This window comes from Clarias gariepinus, chromosome 11 (assembly GCF_024256425.1).
Source record: "Clarias gariepinus isolate MV-2021 ecotype Netherlands chromosome 11, CGAR_prim_01v2, whole genome shotgun sequence".
NCBI classification, from domain to species: Eukaryota; Metazoa; Chordata; class Actinopteri; order Siluriformes; family Clariidae; genus Clarias; species Clarias gariepinus.
In genome coordinates this window covers 16,618,502-16,639,288 of record NC_071110.1, presented here as the reverse complement: position 1 = coordinate 16,639,288, position 20,787 = coordinate 16,618,502, and the positions used below count along the sequence as shown (strand labels likewise).

At 38.8% G+C, this 20,787-nt stretch overlaps 1 protein-coding gene across 1 annotated transcript in view; it reads right to left on the bottom strand.

Annotated features, from left to right (window-relative positions):
• The window catches only part of nova2 (NOVA alternative splicing regulator 2), a 44,431-nt gene extending 27,560 nt beyond the window's left edge, over positions 1 to 16,871 (bottom strand). The window contains exons 1-2 of the mRNA XM_053507151.1: positions 16,095 to 16,871; positions 9,274 to 9,417 (exon numbers count right to left, since the gene is read on the bottom strand). Of these exons, the coding sequence (XP_053363126.1) occupies positions 9,274 to 9,417; positions 16,095 to 16,251 (301 nt within the window). The 5' untranslated portion in view covers positions 16,252 to 16,871. The remainder of the gene's footprint in view (positions 1 to 9,273; positions 9,418 to 16,094) is intronic.
• Between the last annotated feature and the right edge of the window lie 3,916 nt (positions 16,872 to 20,787).

Here is a 20,787-nt window from a genome sequence, read left to right as displayed (position 1 = left end):
GCAGGAAGTGACAGGCTCAGGAGCTACAGCACTCCATTCGGAATGAGGAGCATCCCCATTAGAGACTGAACAGAAGTGTTCCTTTCCTAACTCGGTGCATGAGTGTAGGAGTCTTTTCACAAGTGAAATTTGGCCTTTCTCCTTTTTTTTCCCTGAGATTTGGCATTGAGTACACAGAGCCAGCCAGACAGCAGAAAAAGATGGTACACTTTACAAAAGCGCTTCGGAAAAGCCAGCTCCTCCAGCTGCACCTGCCCTGTGTGGGAGAGGGAGGTGAATTCGTGGGTAAAGAGGGTTGAAAGCTCTGATTGTGATGCCGGAGAAGCACGTGTGGCCTGCTATCTTAATTTTCAGCAGCATCGACTACTGAATTAGGAATAGCGGCGGCCATTATGTACTTGGGATAAGCATCCTAAACTAAAAGGCCATTTTTTTTTTTTGTCTGTATTTGCCTTTGTGCTCAACTTCATTTTTTGTAATTTCCGTATTTTGAACCCTCAAGAGCCCTAGTTTTGCTGTGTCTGCTGGACGTTTTTGGGGGGCATTTGAATGGATCTGGTAAAGGCTGAGAAAGAAAATAGTAATTAGCAATCAGCAAAATAGCAATTAGCTATCTCCTTTGTGTCTACAGCTTTATGTGTCTGAAAGGGCAGAACCATATACTCTCGCTGGAACAAAGGAGCTGCCATGCTGTTATCCAATATGAACAAACAGTTAAAATACAGAGCAAATATTTGCCTTAAATATACTGGAAATATCCCCTTAGAACTAACAGAAATGTGCTTTAAAGGTATCAAATAACAAGCGTTTGTACAAGCTGCATGCTTATTGGACCCTTTGCTTATGAGGCATTGCTTGTTTTCTCTCTTCTTTCTCTCAAGAAAAACATATCGGGAAGACAAAAATATCAAATGTCAATTGCCATTAACCCTCTCTCCAGTTCTCATCTAAGCGAAGTCCTGCTATGCTGAAACGAACAACAGCTGCAATGCCCACCTTCAGCTCAAGCACCGGAGGAGAGCGAGATTGAGAGAAAAACAAAAAAGAGCCCTGGCATTTCTTGTCAAAGGTTTTCAGTAAAGCCATTTTAACAGTTTCTTAGACTTAAACTTAACTATACATAAACATGGACAACACTGGCATTATTATGGGGTCAAAGATAATTAGCATTTGCTGATATGTTGCAGTTGAGTGAAGCACACAGACTGCTCGCTGAAAGCAATGTACCGACAACTGACGGCTTTCTCGGCCGTAAGAGAAATAAATCATTAGAGAGTGATGGGCTGTAGGTAGAATACGGGAGACGTCTGTGGTTGTGGGTGTGTAAGGAAAAAAGGCTTAAAGCAAGTGTGAGACAAGAGAGAGAGAGAGTGAGAGAGAGAGAGAGAGAGAGAGAGAGAGTTACGGGGTCATTCAGTGGGGATTAGAGAAATGAAGAGGGGGTGAGAAGGAGGAGCAGGAGGCAGCTGCGGAACTCGGTCTCTTTTAGGGAGCTGTGGGGGCACAGAGGGGGAGCTTTGTCCCTTATGCTGGGAGGTTGGGTCAGCTCCAAAAGAAACCCACTGCTTGCCCTCAATGCACCTCTTTGTGGCAACTCACCACATTAGGTTTTAAAAAGAAAGGTGGCCCCCTTCAAGACACAATGCAGCTGTCCATTGTCCTGGACTGAAGCAGGAGGTTTTTCTCATTTAAAGCCGTGAATGCCTGGGCATACGTGCTCTAAACCAAGATAAAGCTCTGAAATCATTATACATGCATAAACATATTATGCAATGAAAGTCACTGCTACAGTACCCAAAAGAACCCTAAGTGTCACTGCAGTGAATCCGCAATCAGAGAAGGGCGCTCAAGACCCCTGCATCGTGTGATTGCAGAGTGATCTAACCAAGCACAGGCCAAAAGGGGCTGGCAAGCAGATGGCCTGATTAGCATAGTTGTATTTGATTTTCATCAAAGCTTGCAGTCATGTAATTATTCTGCCTTCAAAGAATAATGTCAGCATAAAGGCCACTGTTGTATGACCTGTCACACTGTGCCTAAAGCTTTCACACTGCAGCTTCTGTAATAGATAGTTTTTGGTAAAAAGCTATAATACTAGTGTGGCATGTTGGACAACTGATTTATAAAAGAAAATCAAACAATAAAAATGCTAAATATTCAATATGCATTCAGCATGTGCCAATAAAAAAAATGCATATCCTGCTAAATACCTTGACATATACCTATATTACAGTTCACAATGTTATTAAGATGCATCTTTAAACTGCTGCTTTTTTTTTGCTTACTTCATATATTTTCAAGCTTTTATGTCACTGGGTAGAAATATATTATCGCCTCCAGTGAAAAAATACAAGCAATGATACAAGAAATGATGTGCTTAAATTTCTCAAAATAAAAAAACAACTTTGAAATGGAATCCGGTGGTTTGAAGTGCCCACGATAGAATATTTTATGTGCCAAATATCATCATGTCATTTCCTCTAAATAGATAAGTATATATAAATTGCATGTGAGAATATTTTTAGAAATTCACAAAATTGTGAATACATACAGGAATTAAACAACATGAAAACAGCAACAACATAAACATTATTACTGGGAAATGACATCCATTGCTGACTCTCTTCTTTCTTTCACATTTCAAAATGGAGGCAACCCTGCTGCTCTATGATTGACTTCGAAATAAAAGGGCCTCTCGACGTGACCAGACTACAGAATCACACATCTATCCTGCAGCTGAGCGATGCAGCCGCACGCCGTCTCTCCTAGGTTCCATAGTGGAACAAGAGGAAAGAACAGAGATAGCGGAGTTCAACAGCAATCAGGATAGAGGGGAACCTCTCGCCTCTGGAGACGTCACTTTAGTTCGCATCTCCGAGGCGACTGTATGTGCATCCAAACAAAGTGCCTTTTGTGTAGGGGAAGGAAAGGCGTGTAAAGAAGGGTGTGTAAAGCCCCCCGGCGGATCTTCACCAAAAAAAAAAAAAAAAAACAGGATGAGCCACTTATATAAGATCAGCCTCAGAACATTATTATAGGATTATTAATCACTTCAGTCACCTCATAGATAAACAAATAAATCGCTTGTTGACTGTTGGCATGGACTGAGGAGCTGAATTCTTCTTATCTGTTATTTTTATATAGATATTTACAATGAAATTATTGAAATAGAATGTCCATGTGCCTTTCACAAAATTGAGTAAAATTTTCTGGATATCTGTATATTTTGCAGATATTTATATAACATTTATGTAATATTTATATACAGTAAATGTCCAAAACAGTTCCATGTATAGAATATATAAACAGTAGTGAATAATGTTAAAATAATTTTTTGCTACATTACCTATATAAAATAAGGTAGTATAAATACAATTATTCAAATTAATTTAAAAGATCGTCAAAATCCCTTTGGCTAATAATGAACGGTACGAACCTAGCAACCGAGCGTCATTTGGTCAGCATCTAATGATTATTTTCATAATAGATTTTACTAGTAACTATTGAACATGAAAGAGAGTACATATGAGAGCATTGGCATGTGTCAGACTCATCAACAAGCACATTTTACTAAAAGTAAACACACTCAAATAATTTTCTGTCCATGCTTACCTAAACAAAGACAGATGTTGGACAGATTTACTGTTGAGCTCATCAAAAACCACAGATCAAGAGAAATGTGGGTGGCTTTCTCTCCGAGATGTAGTCATCGACTCATGTCCACTCACACAGAGAGACAAAAATGTTGCAACTGGCCTAGTTATGCAACATTACAGAAATTCCTGTATCCTTCAGCAAGATTTTATATAATATATCAGATTTACTGTTGTTTTATTGGGCATGCCATGAAGAATGCACGCTATGCTTTGTCTTACTTTCACTTTCCATTGTTCGGTTTCTCTCTGCGCCTATCTGTCTTTCTACTGTCTGACACTCAGGCACACACCTCCGAGGGCAGATGGGAGGCCAGCCTGTTTGCCCCTCCCCCAGTCTCGAGGACCTGAGCAGTTAGTGATGTCAAAGCCTCTATTGTGATTAAAAAAGGGTCTAGCAATCTTTATTGTCCTGCACGGCCCAGGCCAATCGTTGACCATTCAAGCGACTGGATATTCAATCACTTCTCTCCTCCCTCTGTTATTCTTTCTTTCTCTCCCTACCTCTGCATAGACACAATAGACATTCACAGGCAGTTCAGAAACTAACCGGTAATAAAACACTAAATTAATTCGCTACTAACAAATTCCTCCTGGTGTGTGCGGGGTATGTTCATTTCAATCATTCGCATAGCAGGGATAGGACGGGATGATGCCTGAAGCACGTGGCTCTCTTTTGTAACAATATGAAAATAGTGCAGCTAAGCCAAACCATTGTCATGCATGCCACAAAGGAAGGATTGAGCTCTTACTATTTTTGAACCTCTACACATAAAATTGGCCCGTAATCCAAGACCTCCTGCTGATTGTAGCGCTCCATCCTCCCCCATAAAGTGGGGCACAGGCGACATTATTCTGAGCTTCTTTTCTCGTTATCTCTTGATGCCTGATCTAATGATGCCACCCTGTTAACTGATGCTCTGATCTGAGACCAGATAAGACTGCAGTCATGGAAGGTCTGATTTATCCGACTACGATTCAAACTAATTAGCGAAGCAAAATATTGTATAGTAGCTAAGGAAATTGGCAAAGCATTTTCAATGCAATACAAATTAAAGAGGACTTAATGTTTCCTAATCTCCTTCCCTTAGATTTATTATGTGTTTGGAAAGTTAGCTCAGAAGATGATTGTTAATACAGCAGATGAAGGTCACCCTGTCAGCTGAAGATTCATTTAAAAGGAATTGCAGCAAGTGCTGCAGCCAGGACGCAAGGACTGTAGTGTGAATTATCAAAATGACTTAGGCAGGGGACCAGCTGGACAAATGGGAAAGGGTAATGAAAAACCGAAGGAAAGACACAGGGAGTGGATTGCTCTCTCTCTCTCTCTCTCTCTCTCTCGTACATTTAGCCACAATCTCATTCGAGAAGCAAATGCCTCAAGACAGATCAATACTATTTGTATTGTACACACATAAGGGAGGGTTTGAGCTTGTGGGTGAGTGTGTGGGAGGAGGCATCGGTCTAACTTTTCACAATTGATCTACTGTCTAAAATGCGCATCAATGTATTTATGGCGAGTCCCGTCGTGGCTTTTCATTTTAATTGACTGAAGGGCTTTACATTTGGGCTGGAAAAGTACAGCACCCTTGAGACCTCAGTAGACAGCAGTGGAGAAGGGGCAGATGAAATGACTTCAAGGACAGTACTGTATACGCCATATTAAGACTGTGGTTCCACATTGATGCGAAGTCTGGGCACATCACAAAATAAAATAAAAAAATAGATAAGAAATATTTTTTTCGCCTAGAATGATCCATCCATGAGAGGTGAGGGTGCTAGGGCGACATGCTAGTCAGTATGGCAGGCATCATAATCATGGTCAGTATCTTGTCTCTAAGAAGAGTCTAATCTGCACCACTCTGTGTAAGGACTAGCTAAACATGGGGGTCTCAGGCACAGACTGGCACTGACGGCATCACTGAGGCAGCGGCCAGCCTGTATAACGTCACATGGAAAAGAAAACAAAGCCACGGGATACTAGGGGAATCTCGTTTCTCCTCTAGACACTCGGCCGGGACCCAGATGCTCCCTGACAAGCCTTCTTCGACAATGTGGAGTGTACACACTTGAATAACAATAAGTGCAAACGAATAAGATGCCTTTAAATCTATCAATCACAATATTTTGGATATATAATATTTACATAAAATCTCTTTTATTAGTTGCACTTTATTAGGGCTATTTTGGTTTGGAGCACCTTATTATACATATTTAAGCACATATCACAAAGTCTTACAATAATGCTTCTCTATAACAGATAAAGATTTAAGCATCTACTTGGCTGATTCAGTCTTCACTAGTCATTGCTAATTATCCTACTAGTCCTTACAAGAATAATCCTTTTTCGAAATTGATAACATCTAATAATGATGATTCAGATGATTGTGCTGTCACAGATTAAATGGCACACAAAAGAGCTTCACATCACAGCAGTGTGCAAAAAGCTCAAAGCTAAACAACATCAAATGAAGTGCGATGGTTTTTTCCTGTTAAAAACAGAGAGGAAAAATACATGCATCTCTTTTCCAGGCCAGATATGTAACACTGTGGCTTTTCATCTTTTAGTCAAAAAGCTTTAGACCTAAGAAGATTACAGGGAAGAAATCAACGATGTCGATAAAGCGTGGGGGAGGGATGATTTTGTCTGTGTGTGCGTTTGTGCGTGTATACATACGAGAAGGGGGTTTTGAGCTGCTGTCTGAGAATTAGCTACTGAAAACCACAATCATTGTGCAGGATTAACACAAAGCTTTAATATCGCACCCTGCTCCGCTCTAAGGCATGGGAGCTGAATGTGGGATCAGTCGCCTGTATGGCTTAAAATAACAATCAACACGTTGCCCAGCACGGGATGAGACTCGAGTTATCTTAAAGAAATAAATGATGCAACATTTATTTCATTCGTTTTCGTCCACGTGTGATGACCGTTTCTTCTGCATAACACCGAATAAGAGAATGTTTTGTTGGTAAAAAAACAAAAAAGAAAAACTCATAACCTACTGTGGATCTGTAAATGGGTTAGAACATCACTGTAACAATGCAATATTAAATGTGTTGTATTGTCCTATATGATCTTATTTTAGGCTACATTTTATCAGTGATAATATCATAATTAGAGTTGCTGTATGAGCTCAGGAATGATATAAATGAAAAAAGAAAAAAAAAAACATGCAAGCTCAATGAACTAACCAATGCGAGCAACAAACAAATCAGAAATATTGTTGACAGATGACGTATCTTGCTGCCAGCGGTCTGGAAATGATTTGAGTGTCTGATAGTTGGTGCCGTTTTAAATTTATTGAATCAAATATATACATATATTTGAAAAAGCTGCAAACAATTCAGAATTCCTAGGAGGAATTTCTGTTGTGTTATATAACTAAGAGGAATGAGAAATGTATGGCACCATGCTAGCGCGTGCTATCATCACATAGTCTAAGAGCTAGTCAACTCCCACTCTAACCTGATATCAGCGGCAAAAGCAGCAAACACCTGGGTATCCAGGACCACTTCATTATCCTCCCTCCCACACACACACTCACTTCTTCACTAACTGACTAACAATACTCATTTATTCGCCCACATCACTTTTTATTTTTAAAAGAGGGAAAAACCTGATATTTTGTTGTTACAGGCTGCTGTAATTGAATTCTTTTATATTCAAACTGGTACTTTTTGGGACCTCACATTTCCTTGGGTTTTTTCAATATTTTTCCCAGGTTATTTATGCATGAATCTGAACCTTTCCTAAGTTGCACTTGACATTGTTTTTATATTACATTAATTAATGCCTGCATCAGAATTAAGGGGGTCACATTAACGCTAATAAGCAGCAGGTGACATTCACAGCTGTATAGTCTTTTATTTATTGTTTACATATTTTACGGTAAATTGTATGTTTCACCTGCATCTTCCTAATGCTGCTTCTGGAAATGAGAAAACCTAATTAAATGAAAACATTGATTAGTAAAATAAATAACTGTGCATTCAATCTATGTTTTAAATTACTACCATACTGTAGTAAACTCAACTTGTTACCAAAGAAATGAATTTGGTCATATCAATTTTTATTTCATATTAAGACTTTCAAACAAGAAAAAGGGTCAAAAATTTTCAGAAACAGCAGATGCAGTGCACTTATCATTATTTAAGTACATAATATAAAGTACTAATAATCTAATATTATGATGATGGTAATGTTGCCAGGTAACTGTGTTATCACGGCTTATGTGCATCGTATTTTTTGTATATACTGCATCATTAAGTATTACGTCATTACGTTTAATATTGGCCATATGACATTGCTACTTTTTGGCTTCGGCAAGGTTTGGACAATTACTCTACAGGCAGAAAGTGACTAAAAATTATGAGCGTCTTTTCTAGTAAACCTTATACAACCCTATATTCAGAGTGAAGGCATCTAATAAATCCTTTCTCCTGCAATAATGAATGCTGGCCAGTTGCGGACCAATACTGCTGTAGCCAGCTAATTGCCTCTGAATTAAATGCTGCTGGGGCACTTAGCCAAGATGAAGTAAGAAGAGAGTCTTTGCTGAGGGATAGTAGCCCTTCCGTTGAGAGGGTTCAAAATCTGCCTGAATCAGGAATGCCGGACACTGCTCCTATGCAAGAAAGCCTCCCCCTACTCACAGCAGGTGGATCTTTTGATTTGTATCCAAGAAAAAGCTCATGCTCATTTCCATACAGATGCCCCCTTCACTGCAGAGGAAGCCCCCCCTCCCCTCCCCCTGAAACCCCCACCCCCTGCTACAACACAACACTCCATTCCAACGAACCATCACATCGCCACCACATCGATCCCTTTCGGGAAAAGCTTCCGTACGCATCTCAATTTATCTCTCGATCTATTTTCTGTAATTAATTAGCCATTTAAGCAGCACTACTCTGAACACTGGAAAATTACAGCTCACAAACATGATAAAGCCAATGAAAGGGCATAGAGCTTTATGTAGGGAGGTGTCTTGGATCTGGCATCTGCTCTGTTCTTGTGGGTGTCTCGAGGGGGGGAAAGGATAGATGTGCCCTGTTGGTCACAGCAACCATGGAAGGACAACAAGTAGCACAAAGTTCTTTTAAGAAGGAGCCCAAAAGCCCCCTGCTACTCCTCACTTCCTTTTAAAAATATGCCAGATTCCAATCCAAAACTGTATCCATTCACCCATTCAAAAAGAAGAACAGCAATATGCACTGATTATAATACCTACTGTACCAAGATCTCTGGAAAAAAAGATCACATTCTGCAAGATACATTCTGCAACTTTGTTCTTCTTTACTACAGTCTGTATCCTCGCTTGTCTTGATCTGCCACGCTGTGCAACCTGAGCCTCGATAAAGGCCATGTGTGGTGGCCGGGTGCCAAAGATTACGTCCTTCTCATATGATTTTCATTGAGGATGAAGCTGAATGCCTCTGGAGAAGGCCACATTGTAGCCCTTAGTTAAAACAACATTTATACATACAACAAAAAATACAGTCAAGATTGTGATAATAGTGTGCTTTACCTACTAGGCCACTATGTACAGATGCTGAAATGGGATACTCCGGCATACCCTTTAAAAGCATACTGATGCTGGACCGACACATTCGGGCAACTCACCTGGATAGAAGTCTTTGGATTTGGACAGCTTGATGGTGGCACCTGTCTCTTTCTGTAGCTGCACAATAGTCTGGCCTCCCTTGCCAATAATTGAGCCTGCAGCGTAGCTGGGAATCAGCACCTTCAAGAAGTACTCTCCTTCTTCTGAAGACAGAAAAAAAAGGGAAGATAGGGTTACGGTATCTGATCAGAAGATTAAGTGGGACATATTCAAAGTAATGTCTTCTCTATCACACGTGTAATTCAGAAAATCAGTTACAGTTTATGTTGTTTTTTTAATCATCAGTCTCTTCTACTACTTTCAATTACTTAACAAGAAAGTATATAACTCTGGACCTAATGATGGGTGTTGGGATTTTTCACTCACAAGAATGTAAAAAAATAAGCTACAGAGTGTACTAAAAAGAATTAATGAGGCCAGTGGGTGTCAACAAACCTGACCTCACCACCCACTAGTGTTCTGCCAGAAGTCTAGCTATTCGAGTTAGTTAACTAACTAATCTGTAAATGTAATTTTCCAATCATGCACCATAGCAAAGTTTAATATCCTGACACCAAAATATAAACTTAAATGTATTTACAACCACAGCAACTTTGCAGATAAATCTCAGGACCTTAAAATAAAATGTATACATTAATGCATAAAATAATAGAAATCTTAATTAATATAAATGACATTGATAAAAAGGGGGTGGTAAAGAATAACATCAATTTTTTAAATATATTTATATACTTTCTAAAGGGGGGCTTGTTTGTGGGACCAACCAATTCTCTAATTATTATTATTTATTTTTTTTTACAAATCTGAATAGGCAAAGAATTTATTCATTTGCCTGCAATTAAAATAGGTTACAAATACTAACCCTGCACCAACCATAAAGCTGTTTAAATTCGCAAAGTAACACGCATGAGGCAATCTTGGATCAAATTCTAATGCTTTACCCCTTTATTTACACAGTATTTATTATTTATAATTTACAGCATGGAAAGAGCTTTGATGCAAGTATAATCGTTTCAATTACAGCTCTATTGCAAAGAACAAAAACTGTGAGAAAAGAGGACGTACAGGCCTAGAAAAGTCTGCTGCTGATGTGTGTAAGGTTTCTTATTCAGGTCAGTGGAGTTGCTGCGTGCACATACTCGGAGCTCTGACTTTAACATGACATTGTATCTACCCACCATAGCCGCTTGAGGACACGCCCCGTATCCAACTGCTATTAATCCTTGCCGCTTCCCACAAGACGGGTGCATTTGATTAGATTGGTGTTCTGGAAGAGTTATTTATCTTTTGCAGTCATAGTTTTGGGCACGCTGAGCTACACAAGTTACTGGCCAAATCCTGCTGTCAAAAAACTCTCGGTAGAAATCAAGTATAACAAGAAAGACTGTACTAACAAGAACAGCTAATGAAACAATGTGACAACAGAAACATGTAACGTGTGTGTACTCGGATTTGTGAAAAGAGTCACAAACGTAATACTGCCGAGGCATCATTGGCACTGGATGGATCGTGTCAGTCTGGTTAAAAAAAGACACAGTCTCAGGAAGGTCAGCGGCGTGAATAGGTCAGGATGGAAGTGTGGACTGTGCCTGGATTAGCGTTAATAATTGGGTGGGTTTAACAGTCTCTTAATTATCTAATTGTCTTGTGGTAATCTTTTTAGCATCACCAGGCTGTCTTGACAGTATCAATGTGTGTGAGAAGCTTACTCTGTGCAGATCACACATTACCGTTAATAAAAAAAACACAACAAAAGCCTAAACATTTAACTTTGCACATAATTAGGATGATATCTGTTGCCCTGACCTGAGACTCAGTATTGTTTCGAGATACCATGGCCTGACATTACCCAAAAATTAGCACAAGTACGTTTTCTTTTTCTTTTTTGTTCGCAATGACCCAGATTTCACGGCACTGAGATTGGCCTCTTTTTGATTTGGATGCATCTAAATTTAATCACCCCTAATTAATATGGCAGGTTTAATAAATAATGTGTATTCTGCGTACTTAAGGCTTTTTCCCCTCAGAAACATCAAACAAAAAAGGCAATATCATGTGCTTGGTTAAGTCCTAATCTACCTTGATTGAACACATAGATTTCCAATTTCCTACTAATTGTACCTTAAAGATAGGCAAAGAAACAAGGAATTGCTATCTGGCAAAACTGGAGCCTGAATATAAGGAACATTACACACATCACTATCATAAAGTATTACGAATGTCAGATTTTAATTATCCTAAATTTAACAACCAAACCCTAATCTAAAGTTATTTTACTATGTGATTATTTATAGATTATTAAAATGATCTCATCGGAGTATATATTAGAGAGACAAAGCCTTGTCTCTAACATCTAATCAATTGTTTCCATCTTTTTTGTGAGGAAATGAATCTGAAAACAAATTCATCTGAAAAAACGGACAGTGCCATGACAGCCGAACAGTTTGCTCCTACTGTACAGATCCAACCACTTCCAGAATTACAGAATTATACAGTGCATTACGCTGCATGCACTGAAACATTTATTTCAATTTCAATTTTATCATTGTCTTAACGTGAAATCACCCAATGTAAAAATTCCTAATACTTTTTTTACTCAGTGTTTTAACAGGTGCATTAAACCAAATGCAGCAAGCTGCTGGAAACAGAAACCGGAGCACATTGCACTGCAGGTCAAAACAGAATGCCAGATCCCTATGTGCTAAAACACTCAGAACAGCATTCTGCCTCTCAGGATTTCTCTGGGTATTCCCAGGTAGTGTTTAATTTCTGGCAAATACAGAAAACCTTTAGTCTGGGTTTGCCTTACCGCAGGGACTCCCTATTCTAAACCAACATCAGAGAGCAATGACTCTGCAGGCCAAGTGTTAACAGGAACAACGTAATTTCCTTTACTTGTCTGCACAACCCAGCCTGGAAAATCTTATACATATTTCCTCCAGATCTAGTGTAACGAAAAGAAAAGTCTTTAATCTAGCAGTCCTAGGGTGTTCATCACAACATATACCAAATGGGTATCAGGTAAAAACTGCATGCAGCAACAACAAAGTCACTGGTTGCTAGGCGTTCCAGAGAGATGGAACACCCAGAATAGGTAGCATCAGCCAGGGGATTGAAGGTTCAAATCCTTGGATCTTGTGTCAGGAGCCATGTGGGTCAACAAGCCAGACTATGGCTAGAGAGCAAGCGGGGCAAATATAGTTCCTACAAGATGAATAAAACATGATGAGAACAAACCCTGCCTGCTATTTTATATGATATGTCATGCATACTGCTACCTGTGTTCTAATAATTGCATGCTATGTGTCTTCTAATGCTATAAAATCGAAAGGAACTAGCCCTCACATATTGATGCAATGTGTCAGAATTTTTGAATAGGTCTGACTCATAAACTGCCTGACCAAACTATATATACCATATTAGCTAATATTTCATCTTTTGGAGTAGAGCAAGGCCATAAAAAACGACAGTTTTGTTTTTTTTCACAGGAAGAAATGCTGTAAAGATGGGACCAAATCATATTCTTTTTTTTCGAGGCGGTCTTTTCATTGTTCTCATTCATATTCATCAAGCGCCCCGTGCTCCATTCCGCCACAGACAGGCAGAGCGAGACGAGCCTCTCAGCCAATCCTGTGCTGCGCTCTCAACGGGCGGCCCACCCAAAAGTCCCCCGCCCTTGCAGAGATTTTTTTTTTATCTTTGACGCAGTGCTTCCAAAAAAAAAAAAAGGAGGAGGAGGAGGAGGAGGAAAAGCATAGCGCCCCCTTTACGTTAAAATCAATCGGAGATCAATAGACACACACAGAGGTAGATTGAATAGTAATCAATGGCTGCCACCAATGGAGAGATGAGCGAGCACCAAAGCAGGAATTGGTAAGGATGTAGAGAGTACATGCAAGGATGCAGAGGAATAGTGTTAGTAAAGCTAAATCTTTTCGGCTTCCGAAAAAACTGATAACTGCAGCAGCCATGCCGCATGGTTAATCAGGGGGCTGGTCACAAATGCAGCTGTATTAGGATCGTTGTACGGCTCTGTCAGTTGTGTTTGAATAGAGTGGGCCAGAGCGAGGAAGCAGCTATTTGTCCTCCATGTAAACGTCTTAGGGGGTTGGGGAAATCTTCAACCCCAGCTGGCAAATCATGTTTATGTAAGACCTCTTTTTGAGAGAGCTCCACGGCCTACTCTTTTACTAGCAGAAGACATCCCGTCCTTTCTTGAAGGATGAGAAAGATGTAAGCTAGTACTTGAGTATGTGAAGTCAGACCGAAATGTACTGATGTATAAATCAACACCAGGAAAAATGTCCCTTATAGACCATCTAACAATACATTTCCTGTGCCAGAAGCTCTACCTTTCTTCCATCTTCCTAAGTGTCTGTCTCACTAAAAGGAACACACACACACACACACACACACACACACATCCTCTGTCCCATTTTCCATCCATAAGAGGGTCACCGTCCCCCCATGTTACTCACCAAGGACACCTGCAAACCCTACAACAGTCTACTTGATGCAGCCTGTGCCAGTGCCTTCATTTATGAAATTACCACATTGTACCTTATATATAGCGTTAGAGCTTAGGGCACAGATCGTGGAGAACCTAAAGCAGCTTTATAATAGTGATGGGGTTAAAACAGCACCACTCCCCTAATGATCTTCTGGCAAGCAAATGACTCTCTGTTTTCTGCCAACTTTCTCTCACTATACCTAAAACAGGCATCATATTAAACATAACACGTTTTTTTTTTTTTTTTTTTACAATTTTCTGTAGAGAACCATGGCTTAATAATTATATTTATTTTAATACAATATTTCCATAACCCATGGTACATACAGTATATACAGAGATCGATTTTAATATTGTGTAAATGTTTTACAATTGCACAGATTTTTTAAAATTGTAAGAATAAATAAAAAATAAATAAAAGCAAATCTGAATTAATTCATCTATCACCTATTTCAATTCTTTTTAAATTATTTTATTTTAGATAAGTGTATTAAGCCAGGCTGTTATTAGCGCAATGTGATTACTGGACACTGAGAACGAAGCAGGTACCATTCTGAATATAGCTGTACCTCATTAAACCATTTTCTTAAAAATAATTTTCCTTATACAGACTCTTTATAAGATAATCGGTAAGATCTGTCTTTTTCCCAAGTGTTAAATATGCTATAAATCCTTGGCCTTTTTTGTTTTTGCCTATACTAAACTACTGTAAAATATTGCCAAATTTATCCTAAACGAACACATTGTGAATGACAGCAAATGCTAATATAATGGATATTTGTTAAGCGAATGAATTTTAGAGCTGAGCCTGTTAACAACATGTTTTCAACAGACTGTTATTTTCAGTTGTCATAACAGTAACCAGGAAATCGTAAGTTAATACGGTTCAATTTTTTTTTCATTATTATCTTTGTATCTAATCAGTATTGAATAGCTCATGGCTGTTCATTTGACATTTTTTTTTTCTCGGTATAATTCCTTTTACAACTGCTAAAATATTAATTGCCTTTTTCTTATTACAAAAACAAATATCTTATCTATTAAATATAATCTTGAAAGCACCCATATTCTAACGTAGGGCCTATAGACATATTATAGTATGTATCTCAGCAAATAATAATGTATATATCAGCATGTTCTCATGTTTGTAACAATGTAAACCATTCATTTTCCTTCTCAACAAGCGTCCAGTGTTCTGATATTTTAAAAGGATAATACGCCTGTGCCTAACATTAAACAGATAATCCTGCTTGGTGCTGCTGCCTTGCTCTTAGCATCCTAACAGCCATTTCATTTACCCAAATGGATAGTGTTTGTGTATAATGCCTCCCACGGGTGCATGGGCTTTTTTTCCTCATTGCCAGTGCACAAAACATCGATTTCATCACATGCCAGGCAAGTAAAGTGAGTAAAGAAATGACTGTAGTGTCACATAAATGAATCGCGTAGGCCTATTTTAAAACTAGGCCCGGTGTAGTTAGAGCGAGCGGAACTGGAAATGTCTGCACACACTACGCGCGATGCTGACACGTTAACGGGGTTGCCATGCCAATGGTTACGTCCGACCCCGCAAATGGCCTACCGCATAATATAACAGCACCGCATCAGAGCGTGGTACTTGTATAAAACGGAGTAGTATTTTTGACATTATACTTTTTTTTAGGCAATATGAGCATTCTGGCTGTTTTCATCTGCGCAAATGGTTGTGGATATATTAGTGATTGTAGTCACGTTAGCACAGTGTTTATGCAACAACAACAACAAAAAAACGTTAGCTGTAGCATAAACAAACATGACGTATCCTGAAACAAAAAAGCATCGCCAAATCGGAAGCACTGGTTTATAAATGCAAGGTCATCAGCGGCGATGCCAAGGATGCGCTTGTCCTGTGCCATTGTTCTTAGCCTTAAAGGCATTCCTCCGTTTCCTACCAACACATATGCAGGTTATTAATATGAATAATTATCTATGTCTCTCTCTCTCTCTCTCTTTATATATCTATATATATATATATATATATATATATATATATATATAGCCTTTCCTTTACCCTCTAGGCTACAGTCCCCAGCCATCACATCAAAGGCCGCTATTCTTGGAAAATGGACACATTGTGTTGTTTTGTTGGTAATATCTGTTTTTATTATTTGAACCCTACAATACTCTGAGGTTTTTCAATTAAAATCGGAGAATGAACCTGCCGCTACGCCATGGTTACGCTCCAACCACGATACGCTTGTTTAGCAGGAGAGGCCCGCTGCTTGTGTGTGTGTGTGTGTGTGTTTGTTTGTTTGTTTGTTGTTGTCTTACCCCCCGTGTTGGTGCGCTTGGTGCTGCTCGCCTCGGTCGGCGTCTCCAGCGGTCTCTTGCGGGAGTCCGGCGGGTCCGACTCCATGTGCGGCTGCTGATTGTGGTGGTGCGGATTGGAGAAAATGCCGTTTTGCTGCACTGCCCCGCCGGCCATCATTTTCTCACGGACGCCGATACTCCGCCGCGCTTCTCCGTCGCACGAAGCGTGTCGAAACCGATCCTGTCCTCCAAAACTGAGACTGGGAGAAAAGCAGAGGGTTGAGCTTGCGGGTGCGCCGATCTGAAGCGGGTGCTTCGTTAAAGATGCGCTTAATAATCAGCTCCTTCAAAAAACACGGTAGACGAGCAAACTGAGCCCTGGCTGCACAGCGATGCGCGACTGAAGCATTCACATTAAGATTCAGGGAGCAGGATGTTGTTCTGTCAGGCTGCCCGTCCAAAATTATTTCCTCTTATAACTTATCAAGCTTTGCTTTGTCTTCTGTAATGGTGCTCTTCTCATGGATAGAACAAATGATGATTGGTTAGTCCTCAAAAATAGATCAGAAATGTGTCGAATAAATAATGAGAAAGGAAAAGAGGAAAAACAAAAAATGTTGCGTCTGAAACGCTCCTTGGCACTTGCATGAACGTAGCCTCGAGTGCTTTGGGCTTACGGATGTCAGTAAAGTCCGGAGAGGAGGAGAAAGATGAGGATGATGCGGATACGGGTTTGGAAGGAGATGCGTGCTTTTTTCCGGATCGTGTGACTGAAAGATGCTGTGGTCTCGCGCTCACAGCATCTCTGAGCCTGGGGTTGGTGAGCCGAGTCTCTCGTGACGTCACGCGGCTTTCTGTCAAACGAGGCCGACAAAACCCGCCTCCGGCGAGATGCGATTGGACGGTTATCCTTCTCTCAGACGAATCAGGTAGGTCGTAGGGTAATAAGAAAAGGACGGGCGGGACAAAAGCGAGAGGGTCTTTTTGAGCGCATGGGCATTAAAATTCCAGCATCACGCCGCTTTCTCTAGCAGTGCAGTATAACATTACAGTGGCGATCATAGCGCCAATAAATTTTGCAATAAACTTATGAATTATCCAGCATAAATCTGCAGTGCTTCTTTAAAACTGGCTGCTTATTTAACGGGAGCAATGCACCAAAATTAGCCCTCTGGCTGACCTGGAATTTCAAATATCAGTACTCCTTTCTTTCCCTGTAAAATCAATACAAGCAATAACATAACACAGCGTTTTCATGGCTGTAAATCACCTGTTCTAAAGCAGTAAAGCGTTTGGATGGGCACCTGTTCATAATAAGGTCCAGATGTTTTAAAACACATTCTAACCGACTGAACTTTCCAGGGGTGTTTCAAGATAACATTCTTGTGAAAATGTTATACATTGATACACAGTATAATTATGTAAGCCAGTGAAATCAAAGGTTTTAAAAGATCAAAAGATACGTACAACATTTTTATGTATATTTAATGTTTAATAGAAATACACAAAATTATATTAATAAAAATATAATATCTGATAAAACTCAATACAAAATTACAGCTGATATTAGGACTTGTATTCATGATTTAGAAATGCTTTCACTTTATGAACTAATTTATCATATTATTATAATTATTATCATTATTGCTGTTATTAATAATATTATTATTATTGCTGTTATTAACCACTATTTCTCCTTATTAATTGATAGCTGAGCACTGTCACGATGTACCTTTCATGAGGATTCTATATCCTCTAGTGACACACACACACACACACACACACACACACACACACACACACATCCTTGTGTCTATGCTGGCACACTGGATTTAAAGAGGCTCTTAGGAATCTCAGCAAGGTGACATTGCATCTGGCCATTTTCCACAATTTTACACTACTGGGAAAAACTCAGATCAGTGCCAATAATTTTGGATGTAGTCTACACCATTTAAAAAGTTCTACGGGGAGACTTTGCTTATGGCTTAACTTGTACAGGGCATTTCTCTTTTCTTTCAAACACTTATAATAGGTATACAAACATAGTTTTTTTTGCAAATGTTACTATACATACTGTATACATACTGTATATATACAGTATATATTGACAGGTTTTCATAATGCCAAGACCTATGCCTCCAATGTCTTGTTGCACAATACTAAAGACTCGTATTATTATCATGCTTAAGCTGAATGCATGGTCTCTATTCAGTGGCTGGATCTCAGACTGGAAAAATACACTGGTGTTAGCTTGTGTATGCATGGTAACAACAGTTTGATACAGCATGGACTGAGCATAGTCAGATATGTAACAGTAATCTAATATCATGATGTGAAACTCATGACGATAAATGTTTATAACATCCCTCAAGCTTTTGAACTCTATAATGTGTACAGTATATAAACTACCAGGCCCAACATACAAGGTGGAATATATGATATACTTTGTTGTTGTGGAATGAATGAATGAATTAATAAATGAATTAATGAATGCATCGTAATGTATGTCTAAATATTTTTTATGGAAATGAAAAATGGAAATAGCAATTCAAGCAAATCAAGACACAAGATTCTGATTCTTGCAGGCTACTGATTGATTCCTTTTATTACAAACTAAAAAAAAATTTTTTAATGATAAATAGAGACAAAGTAAAATCTATGTTAGCAGAAGGGATTATGAGATTTTGATTTTTTTTTCCTTTTTGTGTAAATAATTGTGGAAACTCCTAACACCATAATAAAATGATACTAGGTCTAGTTATTGTTGAACTCTTGGTGACAGTCTATCTATAGCAACTGCATAGCTGCCCCCCAGTTTTAAGAACTTTCTGGATAATTATAGAAACTCTGGTGTCTGATGCCCAGGGCAATTTACTCACACCCCTACTCTCTTTCTCTAATATAATCATTATTTAATGCAGCCATATCCCAATGTTAATATTTACTTGCTGCCCTCGGCAGCTAAAAAGACACAGATGTTACATGTGTGATTATTTATTAATGGACAGGCCACACTTTTTTGCTTGTGAAAGTTGCTACAAAGTACTAGGCTATGGCATAGGCTTATTAGCTTGATAATTTTCTTATTGCTATTTAGTTAATAATTTCTTATAGAATGTAGTACTCATGGTATCTTTATTTTTTTACCACTTCCCTCAGAAACAATAGAGTATCTTTCTATCTGCATGTCTATCTATCTATCTATCTATCTATCTATCTATCTATCTATCTATCTATCTATTTATTTGTCTATCTAAGTCTAGGCTGGTATGCACAAAATGTATCTCTTATCCACACTATCTGAGCATTTCAGAAAAACATGCTACTCATCTGTTAATTCTAGACAGATGGCAGCGAGTGAAAGCCTCCATTCCTGCAATATGGATTTATGAGCTTTCATGCAAACTGAAGTTTTTCCCCCCTCTCTTTCACACTGGTAAAAGAAGAAAGCTGGCGTGATATCTAGTCAGCGGTGACTTTCTATGCACACACCCATCCCCCATGCTGCAGACATTGTTTGCGGAGGGGACCCCATCTGCCCCCTCCTTCAGAAAAGCACCACCACTATTGTTAATGTGGCCCGTGGAGAGAACAGGGGGAGCTGGATGGATTAGGCAACATCTGGCATTAAAATGCAGGTTTATTTATGAGTAACAGCAAAGCAGCTTACATTTTAAGCGACGCACAGGTTACTTGATAATGTCTCCATAATAAACAGGCTTTGTTTTGAATAATTATCAGGTTGTTATTGTAATAAAAGTAACAATCACCAAACCACAATGGGCATCACCACAGGAATCCCTATTTCTGCCAAAACCACAGTAGTGACTAGAGGATGACTGAGGTGTGAAGTATGCATTTCTTACACTACACTCTGAATGCTTTTAACCGGGTAGGCTTGAATACTTATTTCTATAGATTATTCAATTTTGTTTTTATAGCATTAAATACGTAGACTATTAAATATCAAATTTAATACCATTCAATATAAAGAATGATTTATATTACCAAAATTTTAGGGACAGAAGTAAAGATAACTGCATCAGAGGGCCCAACTACTGCACTTACAAATAAAAGTCTCCATCTTGAGGCTGAATGATGCAAACAAAAACAGAACCTGGATTAAAATTGTCCACCAGAGGGCAGTCCTGACACAACCAAATGAAAGAAAGTCAAAGTTTTGGAACTGTGTTCCCCACTTCCCTATAGGGTATAATCCCACGTTTATACAACTTTTACCCTAGCAGACTGCAGAGAGTATATCTGAGTAAGAGAATATCTGTCAATAAAGGACGTCAGGGAAGTGGCTCTTACAACATTCACAAGCATTTTTATTATTATTATTATTATTATTATTATTATTATTATTGTTGTTGTTGTTGTTATTGTTATTATTATTATTATTATTATTATTATTAGTAGTAGTAGTAGTAGTAGTAGTAGTAGTATTCAGTATTATTCATTGCCACTAGAGGGCAGTCACACAGTAAGAGTACAATTCTTACCAATAACTAAAGAATATCACTCTTAATATTGTAACACTCATTTATTCTGACCTGGAGTGCCAGAATTAAAACCTGGACCTTGTGCTGTTATAAGGTCTTTTAAAAGATTTTTTTTTAACATCCTTACACCATATAATACTTGTCAATAACATGTCACATATGAGCAAAAAATCGGAATTCGGTCACATTTAACTAACAGTGTAAACGAG